General features: G+C 51.8%; 1 protein-coding gene across 16 annotated transcripts in view; it reads left to right on the forward strand.

The window, feature by feature from the left end:
* CACNA1G (calcium voltage-gated channel subunit alpha1 G) overlaps positions 1-17,997 on the forward strand; it is a 143,512-nt gene that overhangs the window by 28,272 nt on the left and 97,243 nt on the right. For all 16 annotated transcript variants that reach the window (XM_030506539.1, XM_030506553.1, XM_030506542.1 and 13 more), the window contains exons 2-3: positions 17,097-17,208; positions 17,860-17,993. In XM_030506539.1, coding sequence (XP_030362399.1) covers positions 17,097-17,208; positions 17,860-17,993 — 246 coding nt within the window. The remainder of the gene's footprint in view (positions 1-17,096; positions 17,209-17,859; positions 17,994-17,997) is intronic.

Consider the following 17,997-nt stretch of genomic DNA (forward strand, 5'->3'; position numbering starts at 1 on the left):
GAGGGAGCATCCTTCCTTTCATTTGGCAGTGCCACAGTGAGCCTTGCCAAGGTCTAGGAACAGATGATGAAGTGAATGAGAGGGAATTAATCTGAATTTCTTTGAGCTTAAGAGAAAGATAAAGAGTTTCTCTTTGGAGCAGCCTTGTTTTAGCCGGGTGCGTTCAGTGCCCTCAGTAGTGCTGGAGGCCTGGATCTATCTGGGTCTGGAAAGCAAAAGCAGATCCAGGCTTATCATGCCCCAGCCTCTGATATCTAGTAATAAATAGTGTAGGTGGTGAAGGGAAAGAGTATAATGAGATAAGCAAAGCACCTACATGAACCTGACCTCCTTGGGTGGGGAATTGGTGCTGGGATGGTTTCGGCAGCACATGGGCCACCTTCCTCCTCAGAGTGGTGAGACTGATGATGCTGCTCTGCTCCTCATCCTCCTGCTGCCCAAATATAACCTCAAATCCCTTGAAAGGAAAGTGCTATCTAGCTTGCTCAGCTGAGCACTCTGCCAGGTCTCCAGGGTCAATCTCACCAGGAGTAAGCGGTGAAATGCCTGCAGAAGTTGAGCTTTGAATTAGGTGGGCTTAGCTGGGATCCTAAAGCTGAACAAGTTGGACCTGGGGACAGATGGGGCTGGTGGGTCACACCAGGAGGTGGGAGCTGCTTCCAAATTGCCTGCCAAGGCTGGAAGCTGCTTCCCTGAGCCCTGCAGCACCCGGGAAGTGGGGACCCATGGGGAGACGCCAGCTGGGTGGCAATATGAGGAGAGAGCAAAGTACCTTTATTTGTATTTTGCCTTCTTGAACAGGCCTGAGGTCACTTGTGCTCATCTCTTTGTCAAGAACAAATGGTAATATTAGTTATATGGGTATACCACCAACCCCTCTTTTGTGATCAGTGTCCGTCTGTGAAATGGGATGAGTGAGAATTGCAGTAAACTTTTCCTGGGACCAAGGGCTGGTCCCAGCCCCGACACCTGCATCTTCTTTGCATTTTCTGGGTTTGTGCCTGGCTTGTCCTGCTCCAAAATCACCTGCCTCTGAAGAGGATAGACGAGCTGAGCATGCCCAGGGCTGGAAGATGGCCTCAAGACTCCTCCATCCCAAATGTGCATCATTTTGGGATGGAGCTCAGGGGGCGACAGGGTAGGGGTGAAGCATGAATCCAGCTCCTTTGGTCACTGCAGTGCCAGCAGCACCCTGCCTGATCACACCAGCACTGGCAGAGTCCTGAGCACCCATGGTGCAGGCAGTGTGCTGGGTCAATATTAGCCTGCAGTGGGAGCAGGGTGCTGGGCATCTGGCTGCACTGATGGGAAAAGGCACTCCAGGCTTTCATGTTTTCTTTCCGCCTCCTGCCTGGTGGCCCCGTGTCTGTTCTTTTGCTTCTTTCCCATTTTGGCCAGTCTGTGGCACAATCCTTTGTGCTGCAGGACCGTGGCCATTGCTGGGAAGTGGGATCCATCCTGGTGGAGGTGAGTGAATGGGCAGCCTGGACCTCCTGGTGCTCAGCAGGGAGCAGTTCCCCTCTCGTGGGAAACCCATCGTCTTTTGCTCTCTTGTCATTTAGACATGTCACCTCCCAGGGGTTTTTGAAATGCATCTCCTGGCCCGTTGGCACTCAGGGCAGCAGGAATCTTGGCTGCAGCACAGATGGGATGGGAAAGGCCGGATCAGGGGAAAATGAATTAGGACGTGCAAAAGTACCCTTGATGGGGACAGTAACCTCTAATCCAGCTCAGTCCTCCTTATTTACAGTTGCTGAGAGGGAAGGCAGGAGGAAAGCAGCCTGGCAAGATGCTCAAAGCTGATCTCCTTCCCCCCAGCTGCTTCGCTCTCACTAATGTATTTGCTGGCAGCGTTCGTTGTCCCCGGAGCATTTGAACACGGTCAGGGCAACTGTTCGCAGCCAAGGGCAGGAGCGTTGGAGCAGGCACAGGGCTGGCAATGGTTTGGGGGTGGCGATGGGAGTCCCCAGCCCCTCAGCACCGGCTGCATGTGGGGAAATGAAGCAGTGAGCTCGTCCCTATCTCCTTCTTGGTGCGGATGCAGGCAGGGAAACCTTACAGCCCCTGCCTGCAGTGATGCCCCAGGTTCCATGCTGTGGGCAGCATCTACGGAGTGTTTCTGCCCATAGTGCTGGGCTGAGGGAAGGGGCTTGGTGCTGGGCAGGTTTTCCTGGGCTTGAAAATACTTATTGAGAGGCCCCAGAGCTGTTTTTCTTTAGCTCAGTGCTCAGTGAGAAGAGTGGGGACATCTGAGAGCACTGCCCTGTACAGGGAGACAAGGACAGAGCCCTGTGGGACTTGAGTTGGTTATACCTTGCAGTGTTGCAAAGGAGACCAAAATCACCCCAAAATCTCCTATACCATAAAACGAGGCATTTGACATCCCTTGGTTGCAAGTAAGTGCTTCCCTCCCAAGCATCAAGTGCTCCTGTAGCGTGCTGGCCCCATGGAGCACCCGGACCCGGTGCTCCCGTCGGCTGCTGCAGAATATTCTGGCATTTTTAATCAGGGTTAGTGCGGTCACTGCACTTGTTCCAGGCAAAAGCAATGAGAATTTTATGAGGTGTAAATGGATTGTGAGTGCCTGAAAGCATCCATGTCCCTCTCAGCTCCGTGCGTGCACACGTTTCTGCACCTCCTCTCCTCGGCCAAAATATCTTGTCTCCTCACAGGCTTGGAGGAAAGATAAATATTAACACCGTGAGATGCTCTAATCCAAGTTTCTGTCTGTGTTGCTGCTGTTGTGGTTAAAAACCCCCTTCTTCAAGCTGCAAGATTCATTAGGGTCCAGTCTCCGGGGTTTGGAGGGAAACTGGAGCAGCTGTTAATGAGGGAGCAGTAATATCTAGAGCTCGTTTCAAAGCAATAATGGAATTAGGAAGAAGACAAACACAGCTCAGTCCCGTGCCTGATGCTTTATTTTCAGCTTCTTTCTTGCTTTTCACTTTATTAGTTAGAATTAGAACATCCATTTTGCATTAGAGGGCAGATGATGAAATCACACAGGATCAGGGAGAGTTACCAGCGGTGGGGAACTTTGAGCTTTCTCAGCCATTTCGGAGCACTGATAACAGAAGTGGAAAGTGCAGGGGGAGCAGTGATGGAGAGGGAGACGGGACAGCGAAGGGCAAGAGCTGGAGCCTGCGGCATCTTTAGGGAGGCTTGTAATATGTTATTAATGGAAAAGAAACTGCAATTTTTATTTTGTGGAAGTTCTTTTGTTCCACATTAATTTTTAAAGCCCGCTTTGCTCCCATTACAGCCTCCTGCCGGAGCATGGGGCTGGCTGGGAGGATCTGCCCTTTGAAAGGCTTTGGGGGGGCCCCATGTTTGTGTCCAGGCTGGGAGAGCATGGTGCTGCCCTGAGGCCATCACTCCAACCCCACCATTCCTGTAGCACCCACTGAGCATCACCCAGGCCGTGGGGTAGGGATGTGGAAGGTGCCAGGGCTGTGTGCCTCCGTTAGGTGCTTGCCTACACATGGAGCTCTTTCTTGATTAACTCCATGTGTGGAGACATGCGGATCCTGGAACAGGAACAAGGCGCCCTTATTCCCCAATAAGCTTGTCCGCACATGGAGTAAATCAATAGCAGCTCATCAGGAGCAGCACGCTGCCTGGAGATGCTGCCTCAGGATGAGTCACATCCAGGGAAGGGGGCAAAAAACTAAACTAAAATAAGGAAAAGCTGAGGTTTGAGTCCAGACCTGGATCTTAGGAGTGACCATCGTGTCTCTGCTGTGCCAAACCAAAGGGATGGCTTTGTACCATGTCCTCTCTCCTCCCTGGTAAGCCTTGGGGGTGGTTGGAGCTAAGTTTTGCACCTTGAGCCTGTAATTGTATGCTGGGATGGGGGGTGTATGCAGCAAGTGGTGCTGGCTGTGGGTTCCCAGTGAGAATGCAATCAGATGGGCTGGGAGCAAACAACTCCGAGGGCATTTTGGGTTGCCAAAGGTTGTCCTTGTTGCTTTTCCAAAGCCAAAGTGAGTGTGGCTGATGCGGCTGATGTGAACAAGATTGAGAACCTGGGGGTTTCAGTGCATTTTTCATGAAGCTTTTGGAGAGATCAGAAGGGTTAGAAGTCATTTGGTTTAAGGCTCCTGAAGTGGTCAAATGTCCTGCCTGGGGCTTTTCCAAATCAGGCTGGGGCTGTGCCAGGACACAGCGATGTGTGGGGCTGGATCTGGCCGTGGGAGCAGGGCTCACCTTGCTGCTGGGTCCAGATTTCATCTAGTAAAGGTGTGGAGAGGAAAGAAGGGAGAGCTGCTTACCGAAGGATGGGTGCCTGAGTGTTTCCCATCTCTGTCCTAGCCCAGTGGTTGCTGACGGTGAAGGTCAGGTCCCTTGGCAGGGCTTGCAGCAGGACCCCAAAGTGACAATTTCCACCCAAATAGGCTCAAACTGACCTCATTCCCAGTAAAGATAAGATTTTGAAAGGATGGTTTCTCTCCAACACTGAGCAGCTCCTAGGGAAGTTGGGGCTCAGTGCCTTCTGGGGCTTATTCCGTAGGAAAGAATGAATGGAACAAATCCATTTTAAATGCCAGGTTATGACACCGGTGACAGGCACTAGAAGATTGCAGTGGCTCAGTCCCTGCTTTTCCTTCATTGAGGTTTGGCTCTGGTGGCATCACGCTGGCAGTGCTGCCAGCACAGGAGAAGCTGTGTGGGTCAGAGTCAGATGATGATGTGCTACCCACTCTCTGAGCTTCCTGGCTTTTGTCAGCTGCTGTTGAAGCCTGATGCTAATTAAATGGGGTGTTTTGTGTTTAATAGACTCTCACTTGAGTCATGCTGGGTGGAGGGTGCTGTCTGGATCCCCTCTGGTGGCACTGGGGGGTGGCAGCACCAGGGTGGTTGCCCCTGTGAGTCTTCTGCACGCCTCAGCCTCATGGGTGCTACCCCGTGTGCTTGCATACCCCTGCGCCCTGAGGAGCTTGTCTATATAATGGGTTCAAACTGAAACAGGGGAAGTTCAGGTTAGATATAAGGAAGAAGTTCTTTACTGTGAGGGTGGTGAGGCACTGGAACATGTTGCCCAGAGAAGTGGTAAATGCTCCATCCCTGGCAGTGTTCAAGGCCAGGCTGGACAGAGCCTTGGGTGACATGGGCTAGTGTGAGGTGTCCCTGCACATGGCAGGGGGGTTGGAACTAGATGATCTTAAGGTCCTTTCCAATCCAAACCATTCTGTGATTCTATGATTCAATGTTATCCTTGGGAAGAGAAGCTCCCTTGCTGGGTTAGCTGCACTTTGGGATCCCCAGATGGATCTGCAAATGCAGGGAGCAGGCTGACCATTCCTGGCTAATATCTGCTCCATACGGTGGTGCTGTCCCCCCTCCTGTCCCCTTCCCTGTCACCACCAGGCAGCCAGCCCACTGCACACCGCCCTGTCCGCCCTCACTTCCCATCTCTGCAGGGAGATGCCAACACGCTGTCACTGCAGCTGAAAGCACCAAACCTGTGCAATGCCCCAAACCCCCGGGAAGCTCAGGAACGCTGCCTGCGCCCTGCCTGTTGGGAAGTGGGCAGCTGCCCTTGCTGCCAGCCGGGCCTCCCTCTCCTTGGCTTTCCTTGCCTGGAAGGGAGGCTGGACTGGCCTGTTTCCCCTGGGAATGCTGGGATCATGCAAAGCACAAACCTGAGCTACCTACAACCAGGATGCCCAGGGGGCAGGAGGGTGTTATAGGGGTGGGACACATGGGTGCAGACCTGGCTGGCTCTAGCCCTTTCTCCATGGCTGGCAGCATGGGATGCAGGCAGTACCACTGTCCTCACTGTCACCTCCTCTTGTACTCATGTGGGGAGGAGAAGCCAGAGGAGCTGTGTCATCCCTGCAAGCAGATTCCATAGGATGCACCTTAACCTTTACAAAAAAGCCCTTTTTCCAGGTCTCCTCCCTGGGCCTTGAGTTATTTCCTCTAACTTCCATCACACAAACCCTGCTTTGGAGCCCCTGACAGCTTCTTAGGGTTGTACATCTTCCCTCCGTACCTGCTTTTGGTTTTTTTGGCAGTAGCAGCAGGCAGTGGGATGTGGCAAGTGCAGGACATCACATCGGAGCTCAGACCAGGGTTCAGGCTGGAGCGTGTGGAGTGAGTCCTGCTTTTAAGCTGGTCTTGCCCTGTTTTGGGTTGGGCTGCAGCTGTATGGACACGTGAGGCTGGGAGGTGTTTCGGCATCTCCTACTGTGTGGACACAAGTACCATGGCAGAGCTCAGCTCTGCAACATGGAATGTGAGCACTGTCCAACCATATCTTCCTGCCTCTTCCTCCCTCTGCCACCCCTCTCCTCCTCCTCTGCCAGTGAGTTCCCAGGCATGGATTTGCATGCAGGGGGCCATGAGACCAAGTGCATGGCCAGGCACGGGGGAGCAAGCTGGAGCCTTCACTGCTCCAGCTCCCTCTCCCATGATGGCTCAGCCCTGGGGACAGCAGCTTGCTGCACCCAGTCGTTCCACATCAACCCGGTGCTCGTGATGGCTTTTAGTCACAGTGGTATTCTGACGTGGTGTCAAGATGTTTCAGTTCATGCAGACAAAAGTTACTTGTAGGCGCCTCAAGAACTGAGTCAGGCTCACCAGCTTGTGGCTCGAGCATCTCCCGCAGATGGGCTCCTCAAGCACCTCCTGATGCAGTCATAAACTGACTGCTCCCTCCCTGTGTGCCATGGGTGGGAGCAACCTCTTCTGTACATGGGAAAAGGCAGCAGGTTGAGGGTGAGCGTGGCTTTGACCTCTATTTCCCCACCTGCAAAATGTCCTTAAAGCTCATCCCCATTGTGAAAGCTCTGCAGTGCTTACACTGAAAAACACTGCTTTTGTGGGTTTGGATCATAGATTTCAAAATCTAAAGCATGTAAGATAGTTTCTGCCTAATTAAGTACTTAACCTGCAACAAAATACTGTGTTTTGCATTGATTTATGTTTTTTTAGAAATGAAATGTTGGCTCTGTTTCCAAGTGAAACACTGAAACAGGCCAGTTGGAAAATCATCATCATATTTGGGCTTTGAAAACACAATTTCTTTAATTATTTAATTCTCCGCCCCCCACCCCCAACTTGAAGCCATGTAAGAAAACACACAAATATTGGTAAGTAGTTTGGGTTGCCCTAAAGCTGTATCTTTTCAGGAAAGGTTTGTATGGAAAGTTATACCTAGTGTTGGCTAAGGAAAACCTCCTGAGAAGCTCTTGGGAACCCCTCTGGTTGGTGTCCCCAGGTCAGGACACCAGTGGGAGTGGAAGGAGAAGGAGTGGGGACATGTGTTCCTCCAGCCCTTCTGCCTTGTCTTGGTCCACAGGGTTAAAATGATGCTGAGTTTGTCCTTGGATTTGTCCTCTGAGCCTTTCGTGAGGCTTGGCCGGATTTCCTCAGGGGCTTTGAGCTCTTTCCCTTCTGCAATTAGAATACTTGGCTGGGGACAAGAAGGACCCAGATGCTGCAGATGTGCAGTTGTGCTGGGAGCTGGGTGCTTTCCATTCATCCTGGAGCAGGGGTAGACAGGAATCACTGCGTCTGCCCCATCTATCTCCTTTTCCTCTATTGAGCCCCAGGCTGCCCATTTGTAGACAAAATGAACAACCCCCAGAGTCTGAGCTTCTCTGAAGGCCCTGGAAGGTGTTTGCCTTGGTGTGCTGGATGCATTGTGTGCTTGGTGGAAGCGGTTTTGAAATGCCCCCATGCCTAATCACCTTTCTGGGGGGCTTGGTAGTGACTCCATAGGTCTGGTGGCTGCAGAGTGTCTTGGCTGAGGGCTTTGCCATGCTGCAGGGGATGCAGGAGATGCAGGGGATGCTCTGCTGCTGTGGGAGGGTTTGCTGTGGTGCATCCCTCCTGCCCTGCATCCCGATTTCCCCACCTCTCAAATCCCACTCTTGAGCATCTCTAACCCGGGTGTCTGCAGATGGACTGGAATGGGCTGGGGAGGGGGGCACGGGCATAGGCATGGGTCATGCATTTCGGATGGAGATGCAGCCAATGTGTTTAGCTTGCTCGCATCCCAGCTCCTCACTAACAGCTCTTCTCTCCGAGATTTCCCTGGCCCTCAGTCAGCAGAGGGAATTCCCTCTCTCTGCCCGAGCTCCAGCTGCAGCTGGGATCACAGTGAACATGAGGACAGGCTGCAATTGTTACCTCTCCCCGGGCTCACCAGGTTTTGTGGTCCTCACTTGGTTACCACATCTCGGTGCCATCCTGCTGCCTGCTTGCTCGGGCGGTTAGGGAAGCGCTGAGCTAATTGGTGGCTGCTGTTGACCCTGCAGAGCTGTCCCTTCTCCTGCATTCCTCACTGCAGCTGCTGACATCCCCTTCCCTGGATGAATCCTTCAGTCACTCGCCTTGTGCATATTTAATAGGCTGGAGTTGGGTTTAAATTCACAGTGCTTGAGGGGCTGGGGGGAGAGTGATCCCCAGTGGAGAGGGATGCAAGAGGATGCAGACAGCCTGTATCACCTGCGATGGGTGTGCTGCTGATGTTGGCAGGGAATAGTTCGGCTCCACAGGGAATATTTTGGCTCTGCAGGGATGGCTGCAGGGTTTTCCTGGCCAAGGAGGGTTAATCCAGCAGCGGTGGGAGCAGAGAGCCCGTTGAGGCTTCCCAGAGCCTGTCATGGAGTGTAAGAGAAGCAGAGAAGCTGCCAGGACAATTAGCACAGGCTTGTTCTCACCAGCACGTCCCTGGGATGGAGCAGGGCTGTAATCAGCCTGTCGCTTCCCTGGCTTATTAATACATTGATTTTGGGGGGGGTTTGGCTCTACACAGTGCAGTGCCAGCCAGCCAAGCCTCTGTGGGGAGAGGGGGATGTTGAGGTGGCATCTCTGGGCATGGTAATGTCTCATTTTGGAAGGTGTTCAGGCTTCTTCCTTGGGGACCCGTGGAGGAGGAGGAGAGACATCCCCTCCATATGTGCACTGCCCTAGGAAGGGATTTAAACCACAAGCTGGCAAAAAAGAGGAAATGTGCCTGGTTTACTCAGGCTTTGAAGCCTGCAGGAGCTTCCTAGTGGTGCTCCCCTTCCCTGTTAAGGGTGGCCTGGCTCAGAGGGGATCTCCTTCCCTGGCTGCGGAGGCAGGCACTGTCTGCCAGCACTGGAAAAGGTTCACTGCTCCATATCCTCCATCCTGGCCAGCTTCTGGGGCTGGGGCAACAGCAAGGACCTGGCCCATACCCCGGTCCCCCATTTGCCCTCTGCTCCAGCAGTGAAGGGTGAGAGATGCTCTCCAAGGAATTATATTAATATAAAAATATAAATAAATAAGTATAGATATGTATGTTTAGGATACACTTTATCCTGATCCACCTTCCCATGTGTCTGGGATCTCTCTGCCCTGTCGTTCTTTCTTGCTTCGGTGTGAACCCGCCTGCCCAGTGCAGCATTGCTGGCACAGCAGTACCGATGCCACACGCGTGGTCATGCAGAGCCATCATATCCTCAATTCTTTCATTTCACTGTTACATAAATCCGCTTTTATACTGAACTTGTGGACGTCACTGAAGCTCTGTCCATACCCATAACATCACTGTTTCCATGGGAACCAGCGTACTTCCAAGGGGGAAAAAGTAGGAGACTAAAAAAAGGACAAAGGAGGAACAAAATAAGACAAATACTTGACATATCCCAACTATGTGTCGGTGTAGGATGTTACAAAGATTTCACTGCAACTTGTTTAGGAAACCTTGCATAACAGTTTTTGTCTCGAGTAATGCAGCAAACCTAATCGGGGATGATAGAAACTTAATAGTATCCCAAATATCCCGAGTTTCTTAGAGAGGAGCCTCTGGCAACTCTGCATGAGGTGTCTTTCTGCATGAGCATGAGGGGAAGATGCCTCTGCCCATGTTGCAGCATTTACCTGGGTTTCCGTGGGGTTTCCTACATCCTGGACCACTGGGGCTGTGCATCATGATGGGGTGGCACTGCTGGGTCTTGTGGATATGTCCTGGTGAGCAGCCACTCTTCTGCTCCACAGAGCTTTAAGGGTAGGAGCTATTAAGGGATGGTTTAGAGTGTGTGAGTTTAAAAATATATATATTTAGGGATTAAGTGTCTCTCCACTATGCACTTCATAAGATGTGGTGGGAGAAAAGGTCTTAAATGCATTATCGAGTGCCAGCAGTGTCTTTGGCATATTTAGGGTGTTTTAACTGGTAACCCTGGGTCCCTCCTGCAGAGGAGGAGTCCGTTGAGAAGGGTTTTACTACTCACAACATCTTCATTAATGCCCCGTGTGAGCTGCAGGGTGGGAGCACATCCCAGAGGTTCCATTGTGGGAGGTGATGGTTGGTGCAAAGGCTGAGCTGGGAGCTGGGTCTAGGAGGCAGACAGGGACAGGCACGTGTGCGCCAGGGCATGCTCCTGCTTTCACAGCCCTGCTTTGGTGGGCAAGTGGGAGGAGAGCCCATCCCTAAGCCACCCAGATGTGGCAGAAGGTGCTAAACCAGCAGGAGGGAGGTCAGGGGGATCTGGAGCTCCTGCTGGGCTCGGTCTGGGTGAGTGAGGCTTCACCTGCTTCTCCTCTATTCTTCCTTTGGGCGATGCAGGGCAATAAGGGTCAGCTTCCTGGTGTTTGGCAGCGGTTGGTGAAATAGCTGGTGAGCTCCAGCCCTGTGGGGCTTTAACCCTGGCCCATTCTTCTCACCCAGGGGCCCTGCACTGTCCTACCCTTTGTGCAAGTCCATTTCTTGGCTGGTTTCTTGCTCTCTGTTCTGCGATGCTGAGACAGGCATGATGAGGAAGGAAGGAGCGGGATGAGAAGCCAGAATAAATTCAGCCTAAAGTGCTCTTTCTTGACGTTCTATTTCATTTTACATTTTAAAGCACCCATCCTTGCAGATGCTGGTCCCATGGCTGGGCTGGCCGAGCCCTCCCAGCTCAGGAGTTAATTGCAAGCAATATGTAGGGCTTTTCTTAAAAGCTTCAGTTCCTGAAGTTTGGAGATTATGCAAGACACTCAGCTTGCAGGATTTTATCTTCATTTTTTTTTTCTCTCTTCAAGCAATAAGGTTTTAAACCCTTTTGGTTGCTGGAAAAAACCCTTAAAGTACAAATCTAAAAGGTTATAGGGAAACAGTTCTGAAACAGTAACTCAAATAAGAACCTTGTCAGGATTTTTTTTATGACAAAACATCTTTTTTCATCAAGCTTCATCCCCTCTAAATGCAGCATCATTCTTCTCTTCATCACCTGGGCGGCTCAGCAGGGTGGTTCTGTGTTGCTGTGCAAATCCTACATCCCCCTTAAGAGGTGGCTGCGTTCCGAAGCAGAGAACATCTCCTGCCTGCAACTGACAGTGCAATTTGTAAGTCTTTGAGAGAAAAATGATAACGTGATTAAGACGGTTACTCCCCCAAATCCCCTTTTGCCTCTACTTTTGGGCTTTACAGTCACTGTTGTGTGTTACGGGGCCTTTGGGGACCATTGTGTAGCCGTGGTCCTGCAGGGATGGAGCAGAGCAGAGGGAAGCAGCTGCTGGTGCATCCCCTGGAACATCTGCAAGGGAAAATAAATTAGAGATTACATTTCCAGAAACACCAGCATGAATAATCACCCTGTTTTGGTTTCCCAGGTTTAATTGTGAAGCTGCATGAATTAAAATCATCTCCTGGGTCTGTCTGTGCTGTGAGGGAAGCGTTTCGAAGACCTGCAGAGAAGTGACGAGGCAGGGATGCTCCCTGCCTGGTTTTTCCCAGCTCAATGCCTGTGGCTGAGGATGCGATGGGCTCAGTGGGTCATGCCAGCTCCTGGCAGTGTGTCCTTAGGCTGCCAGATAAGGTGACCCGGGGTGGGCCAGGAGTTGGTCATGGAAATGCTCTCTGAGCAGTGGTGGAATCTATAACCCCCTTTGCTGCAGCCCCACTGGAGGAGTGCCTCTCGGCTTTGCTTTCCAGGAATGCCTTGGCGATCGGGCTCTCGTGGTGTGAATCCCTGTGGATCGCGGGGCAGGAGGTGCACATCACACACATGCAATCAGCATGCCTGGGGCTGCTGTGCCTGCAGCGGGTTATTCACCCCATCAGGAAAAAGCAATTTTGCTGCTGATGTGGTACCACGATGCTGCAGACCTGCCGCATCTTCCCTGCTTCATCCCGCTTGTGTTCCCTGGAGAGAGGGGAGGTACCAAGCTTAGAAAAGCACCTGAGAGGGAAAACTCATGGGATAGAGATTGTGTCAGGACCACACCAGGGGCAGATCCCTGCCAGCTTAGCTGCAAGCTAGGAAAGTGGGTTTACCGGGTAAAGATGCTCTGAGAGCACCTCTGGCATGCAGCATCCAAGGGGATGCAAATGCTTCCTGCAAATACTAAAGGCAAAAAATGGGAGCCAGTTTAGCTTTTGAAGGATATAGGAGGAAAAAACAAAATCCAATTGAATGTCCGGGGTTGTGATGGGAATCCTGTAACCTTTCAACTGGGCCTGACATGAAAAACCTTTCTGTGTTGGTCTGGTGCGGTCAGAGGCGAAGCTGGGAAGAGGTTACTATTTCCATCCATGAGGCAGATTAATTCTGAGGACTTTCAACTTTCCTTGCAAACGGCCTGAATTAATGTTTTAGGATTTCAGTCCGTGCCTCTTCCCACCCCCCCAAAGGCCAGACCCTGGAAGTCCCATTATGCTCCTGTCAAGGGGGCTATTTCTGGAATTGATGATATGAATGAAGCCTAAAACTCCGCTCTCATTAATGTCTGCAGCTTATCCCAGCGTCACTCCTAAGCTGGTGGGACTTGGTGACGCTGCAGGGAAAGGCTGTCATTTCAACCCAATTTTCACATCACATTTGAACAAAAATTCCCAGGTCTTGCCAACGCTTTCGGCACATTTGTCAAATACCAGCCACTGTCCCAGGGAGCAAAGGCTTCACCCAGCACAAAGGAAATGAGTGTGGGTGGTGATGAGGGACCTGATCATGGCCATTGACTGTGGGTCTAATTGGCCTCTCCCTGGCCGGAAAACAGGCAGCAGAGCCAAGATATCACCTGGATGGATTCAGGCAGTTCAACGCATTTCTGTGGCTGGGTTTCACTGCAGGACTGCCCAAGCACTGGTCCCCACCTTGCTCATGGAGCCCAGCTCTCCATCACTCTGGCTGTGCTTTCTGGGGGTCCCACCCCATTTCCAGTGATGGCAGGACAGCAGCACGTTGCCTTGGAGCTGCTGCTTTGCTGGAGCACCGGCACTGCTTTGGGAGAGCTGGAGGGAGGGTCACGGAAGGAGATGGAAAGAGAGAGATACAGGAATGGAGGAGAGGGGGAATAGCAGAAGCCACCTGGGAGTAGCAGAGCGCCAAGGGAAGAAATTAATCTCCCAAAGGAGTGTGTGTCCCTGTAGAGCATCACCAAACACTGCCCTTTGCACCCATTGGTGTGGGTTCCTGGTTCCCCCGGGGAAGGGACCATGATCTCTGGGGATGGGTGATGCTGCAGCATCATGGTGCTTGCTCTCCCCATCCCCAATCCAAAGAGCAGTGTGTGCTCCAGCTCGGCGCAGAGAGGCTGTGCTGCTGATGGACTGAGCATCGAGCCAGTTGTCCTCTAGGTTGGCGCTGCCCTCGAGCAACAGCTTTGCATTTAATTCACTTGCTGGTGAATTTGATCTAAACTTCTGCAACCAAATCATAGCAAGCATAATGCGATATCTTCCTCTTTTAATTATATTAAGCTGGGTAGCGCTGGTTAATTGAATCTGAGGCTCTTGCCTCTTAATTACAAAAGGTCAGGCTCTGCCGAGTGCAGGCAGGTAGCACGGGCATGGCTTGTGGTGGGAAGGGGCTGAGGGCTCTTGCTCTGTGCAAAGGATCCTATTGAGAAGTGAGTGACTTCTGGGTATTTTCCGGAGGTTTTTGGTGCTTTATCTTGTGAATGTTGAGTCAGGTTACAACAAAAGCGTTGATGGATTTTTCTGTGTAGCAGAAACAGATTTCTTTTCCTCGAAAAGAATCTCTGAGCCCTTTGGCTGTCTTGACCAACCTGATGCTAAAGATGTGGATTTTTAAGATTAAGTTGGGTGAGCAGGTGACCCTGAAAAGCAGGGACTCTGATGGGATGGAGTGTGTGGGGTGATTACCTGCTGTGTGCAAGTGAACCCCTTCATTAAGTATCAGCCCTATGGATCCTGCCTATTCAGCCTGAGGAGGAGGAGGCAAGACTCCCATGGGCCAGCTCCACTCTCAGCAAATATTTATCTCATGCTATGCGGATTGTGTGCTCAGCTCAGTTCAGTGTGCCCTTCACCCTGAGCTTTGCCTCCTCCTCCTCACCTTAGCTCCTGGCGGAGGACCAGCCACTGTCTCTAGTACTTCCCAAAGCCCCTTTTGCCCCTTCATTGCCCACACAGCAGCAGCCAGCAGCATTCAATAAAGCACCTTCTGCTTTTGCTAATTGAAGAGTTTCCCTTTGTCAGGCTCTCAGCTCAAAGGAGGGTCGGTACAAAGCCGTAGCCATCAGCACTTTGTGTGGCTCTGAAAATCCCATTAGCAGAAGAAAGAGCTTGAAGTTTCATTCAGCTGGAAGGGAAAAAAAGGCAAAAAGAAATCCTTCCCCCTCCCCAACCTTCTGATCTATCAGCTGCACATTAACATACCGCCCTCGGCACTGCTGGGGTCCCTGTCCCGGGAATATTTAATCAGGATGATGTGTTATATTGGACTGAAATGCATTTGCTTGAGGGAGCGATATACCGATAAGCGGGTCTGCAGTTAAAGCTGGGGAAAATAAACTTGCCAGCAGCAAATAACCCCCCCTCCTGCTCTCTGGGTCTCCCTCCTTCCCCACAGGCTGTTTTCTTGCCTGCAGGAGGTTTGACCCTGCAAGGGGAGTTGGCATGTGGGAGGGAAGGGACCACTCCTGGGCTGGTGGCATAGACAGAGCTGCGGGGAGGGAATGGGGTGAAGGGGTCATTTGCCATTGCCTCGCTGGGGACAGGGTGGGGGGTGCTGGGGCTCTGGGCAGTGGGTGTTTAGTTAGATGAGGACTGCTACTACCTGCCTGCACCGTAGGGACCCTTTGGTGGGTGTATATCTGGTGCTGGTCCCCACATCTGTCTCCCGGCTGAATCTCACCCCACAGGTTGTGGCATCATGGGGGCTGCACTCTCCTGGCTGCTTTTAAGTGAGAGCTTTCAAGGCTCTGCTTGCAATTAGTTACTGGTGCCAGCATGCTAATGAGCATTGAGGGGCACCCATGGCTTTGCTGTCTGTGGTGTGCCAGAGGAGGACATGAGGGTGCCCTTGGTGCCATCCTGTGCTGTTCCTCCCATTTCAGTCACCACTCAGCCCTTCGCGCTGGACATGGGGCTGTGATGAGCTTGGATCTACTCATCTGCCCTGGGTGGGTGTTAGGCCTGCTCTAGGTCTTGGAAAGGGAGGAGGTGAGATCAGAGTGGCACTAAGCAGATGCACATCATGGTTGTGTCTCACCTCTGCTTGCCTGGGAGCCCCAAGCAGCTGCCCACCGTGGCAAAAGCATCACCCAGGTCTTGTGCCCAGCTGAGATGGAGACCACGGAGGACACCCAGACCTAGTGCAGGGTCTTCTCCACCGCCACAAAAGAACTTGCACGTAGCTTTGCCTGTCTGGGGAAGCATCCATCTGTCTCTGCAGGTTTTAACCCAACCAAGCAAGCTACTCCTGAGCCTCCTCCCTTCCCTGCTGAGTATCTCGCACAGTCCTTGCAGACACATGTTCGTTCTGTCACCGTTTGGGATCTTACAGGGTTTTTTTTTCCCCTATTCTTTATGTTCCAGAGGGCTTTGCAGTTCCATTCTGGCAGAGCTGTGGATGAGGCTGACTGTGCAGAGCAATGCTTTCCAGCCCCCAATGCTGGGGAATGCCTGTGGATCCCCCTGGCTGCTGCCCCCTCCTCCAGCTGCCCTCCATGCCTGCACCCATAGGACTATATTTGGGCTAAATATTCCAACCTGACGGCTGGAATGTCTACCCCGATATCCTGTAAACATTTCTTCCGATTAAAAGATCCAGATTGCTGACAATGAAACCGTGACTCAGCCCCATGTGATTTCCCAGGAATTCAACCAGGATGGGTGGCAGGAGCTGCCAGCTCCAGCCCCACACGCCCGGCGGGGTGGCACCTGCTGATTCATCCTCACCTTCTTCTTCCCCAGCCTGATAACGCTACAGCACGGGCTTCCAAACACCACCCGCTACCGCGTTGCAGCGAAAGCTCTTGTCTGGCAAGAGCTGCGCTTATTTTCCTGGAGCCTGGAAGCTGCTGCCTGCACCCAGGCAGGAGCGTGGCCCCGACTGCCTGTGGGTTGTGGCAGTCGATGGGGTGTTTTCTGTGCTAGGCTGGAAGACAACCCCAGCACCACATTGCACCAGCTCCTGGGTTTGACATCTCTGCGCCCCAGGCAGTCGGGAGCTGGGTAGAAATGCTCCCTAGAAGAATGCAGAAATTGGGTACCAGGTTTGAACCATCCCCATAAGGATTTGCTGCAGCAGCACACTTTATTCTGCCCCAAAAGTAACAGCATCAAAAGTGTGTCCCAGCAGCTCAGCTCTTTAAAATTGCTCCAAGAGGCAGCAGCCAGGGTAAGGATGGGCTCTGCTGGCCCTCATAGTCTTAAAGGCTTTTAGGTAGTTAGTTAATGGTTTTGACAGTCTTAATTTGGACTGGGAATGAAAAGTTCAAGCAGTGACTTCAGGGAAACGCTCCTGGGATAAGCTGTAACATGGTTAATAGAAAATTGTAATGTTGTTAGAGTGCTTTTCCATAAATGCCAGGAGAGGAAATGAACTGTCTGGTGTGGGTTTTTTTCTTTCTTTTTCCTAAAAGTTGACATAGTTCTTTTAATTTAATGTTTTAATCCATCCCATCAGCTCTCAGCACTCTTGCCATGCAACTTTCATGTTGTAGTGGTTTTCGCATTAGCTGTAACCACTGATGCCAGCATGGGGAGAGCACGCCATCAGTTCGCTGTGCAGGTATCTAAACAGAGAGGCTTTCCATGCAAAACCAGAGTCTGACCTCGAGGAGCTGACACGTGCCTTGAATAAAAAGACCAGAATAACCTTTCTGATGCAGTGCTGGCTGCTTGTGGATGCTCGTCCAGGTCTGTTGCTTCCTTGATGGGTGCTGTGCAGGTGGTTCGAGAGGGTGAGCATGCTGGTGATCCTGCTCAACTGCGTGACGCTGGGCATGTTCCATCCCTGCGAGGACATCGCCTGCGACTCGCCGCGCTGCAGGATCCTCCAGGTACTGAGCATGGTGTGGTGGAGGTGGCCTCATGCCCCAGGATGTTTAGGTCCTGCCTGCACTGGTGTCATACCAGCACTTACAAAATGCTGATTTTGGTGCTCAGATTTAAGGAAGAAGTTCTTCCCTGTGAGGGTGGTGTGTCCCTGGAACAGGTTGCCCAAAGAAGTGATAAATGCCCCATCTCCGGCAGTGTTCAAGGACAGGTTGGACGGAGCCTTGAGTGATATGGTTTAGTGTGTGGTGCCCCTGCCCATGGCCAGGGGGATTAGAACTAGACGATCTTAAGGTCCTTTCCAACCCTAACTATTCTATGATTCTATGTGAATGCACATGTGTTATCAGGCAAAGCCCCTGTGCCAGCCCTGATGTAGCCAAGCCTTGTTTGGAGTGCTTGGGGAGGGTTAGCCATCTATAGTGAAAGCAGAGACCAAAATATACTTGTCCCTTTATCAAAGCACCATGGGTGCTGTTGGCTAGTCTTGGGTTGGGGGAGGATGTGGGGCTGCTCTCAGAGCTGCCTCTGCCCAGGGATTTGAGCTCTTGGTGGTGCAAGAGGAGACCTTGTTGGACTCAGGTCTCTAATTCCCTGCCCTGGCACAAGCATGCAGTGAAGCAGGAGTATCCCACCTCCCTTCCATTCTTTTGCAGAGCTTTGACGATTTCATCTTTGCCTTCTTTGCTGTGGAAATGATCGTCAAGATGATTGCACTAGGGATTTTTGGGAAGAAGTGCTACCTGGGAGACACATGGAACCGCCTGGACTTCTTCATCGTCATCGCGGGGTAA

Source organism: Strigops habroptila, chromosome 14 (genome assembly GCF_004027225.2).
Source record: "Strigops habroptila isolate Jane chromosome 14, bStrHab1.2.pri, whole genome shotgun sequence".
Lineage (NCBI taxonomy): Eukaryota > Metazoa > Chordata > Aves > Psittaciformes > Psittacidae > Strigops > Strigops habroptila.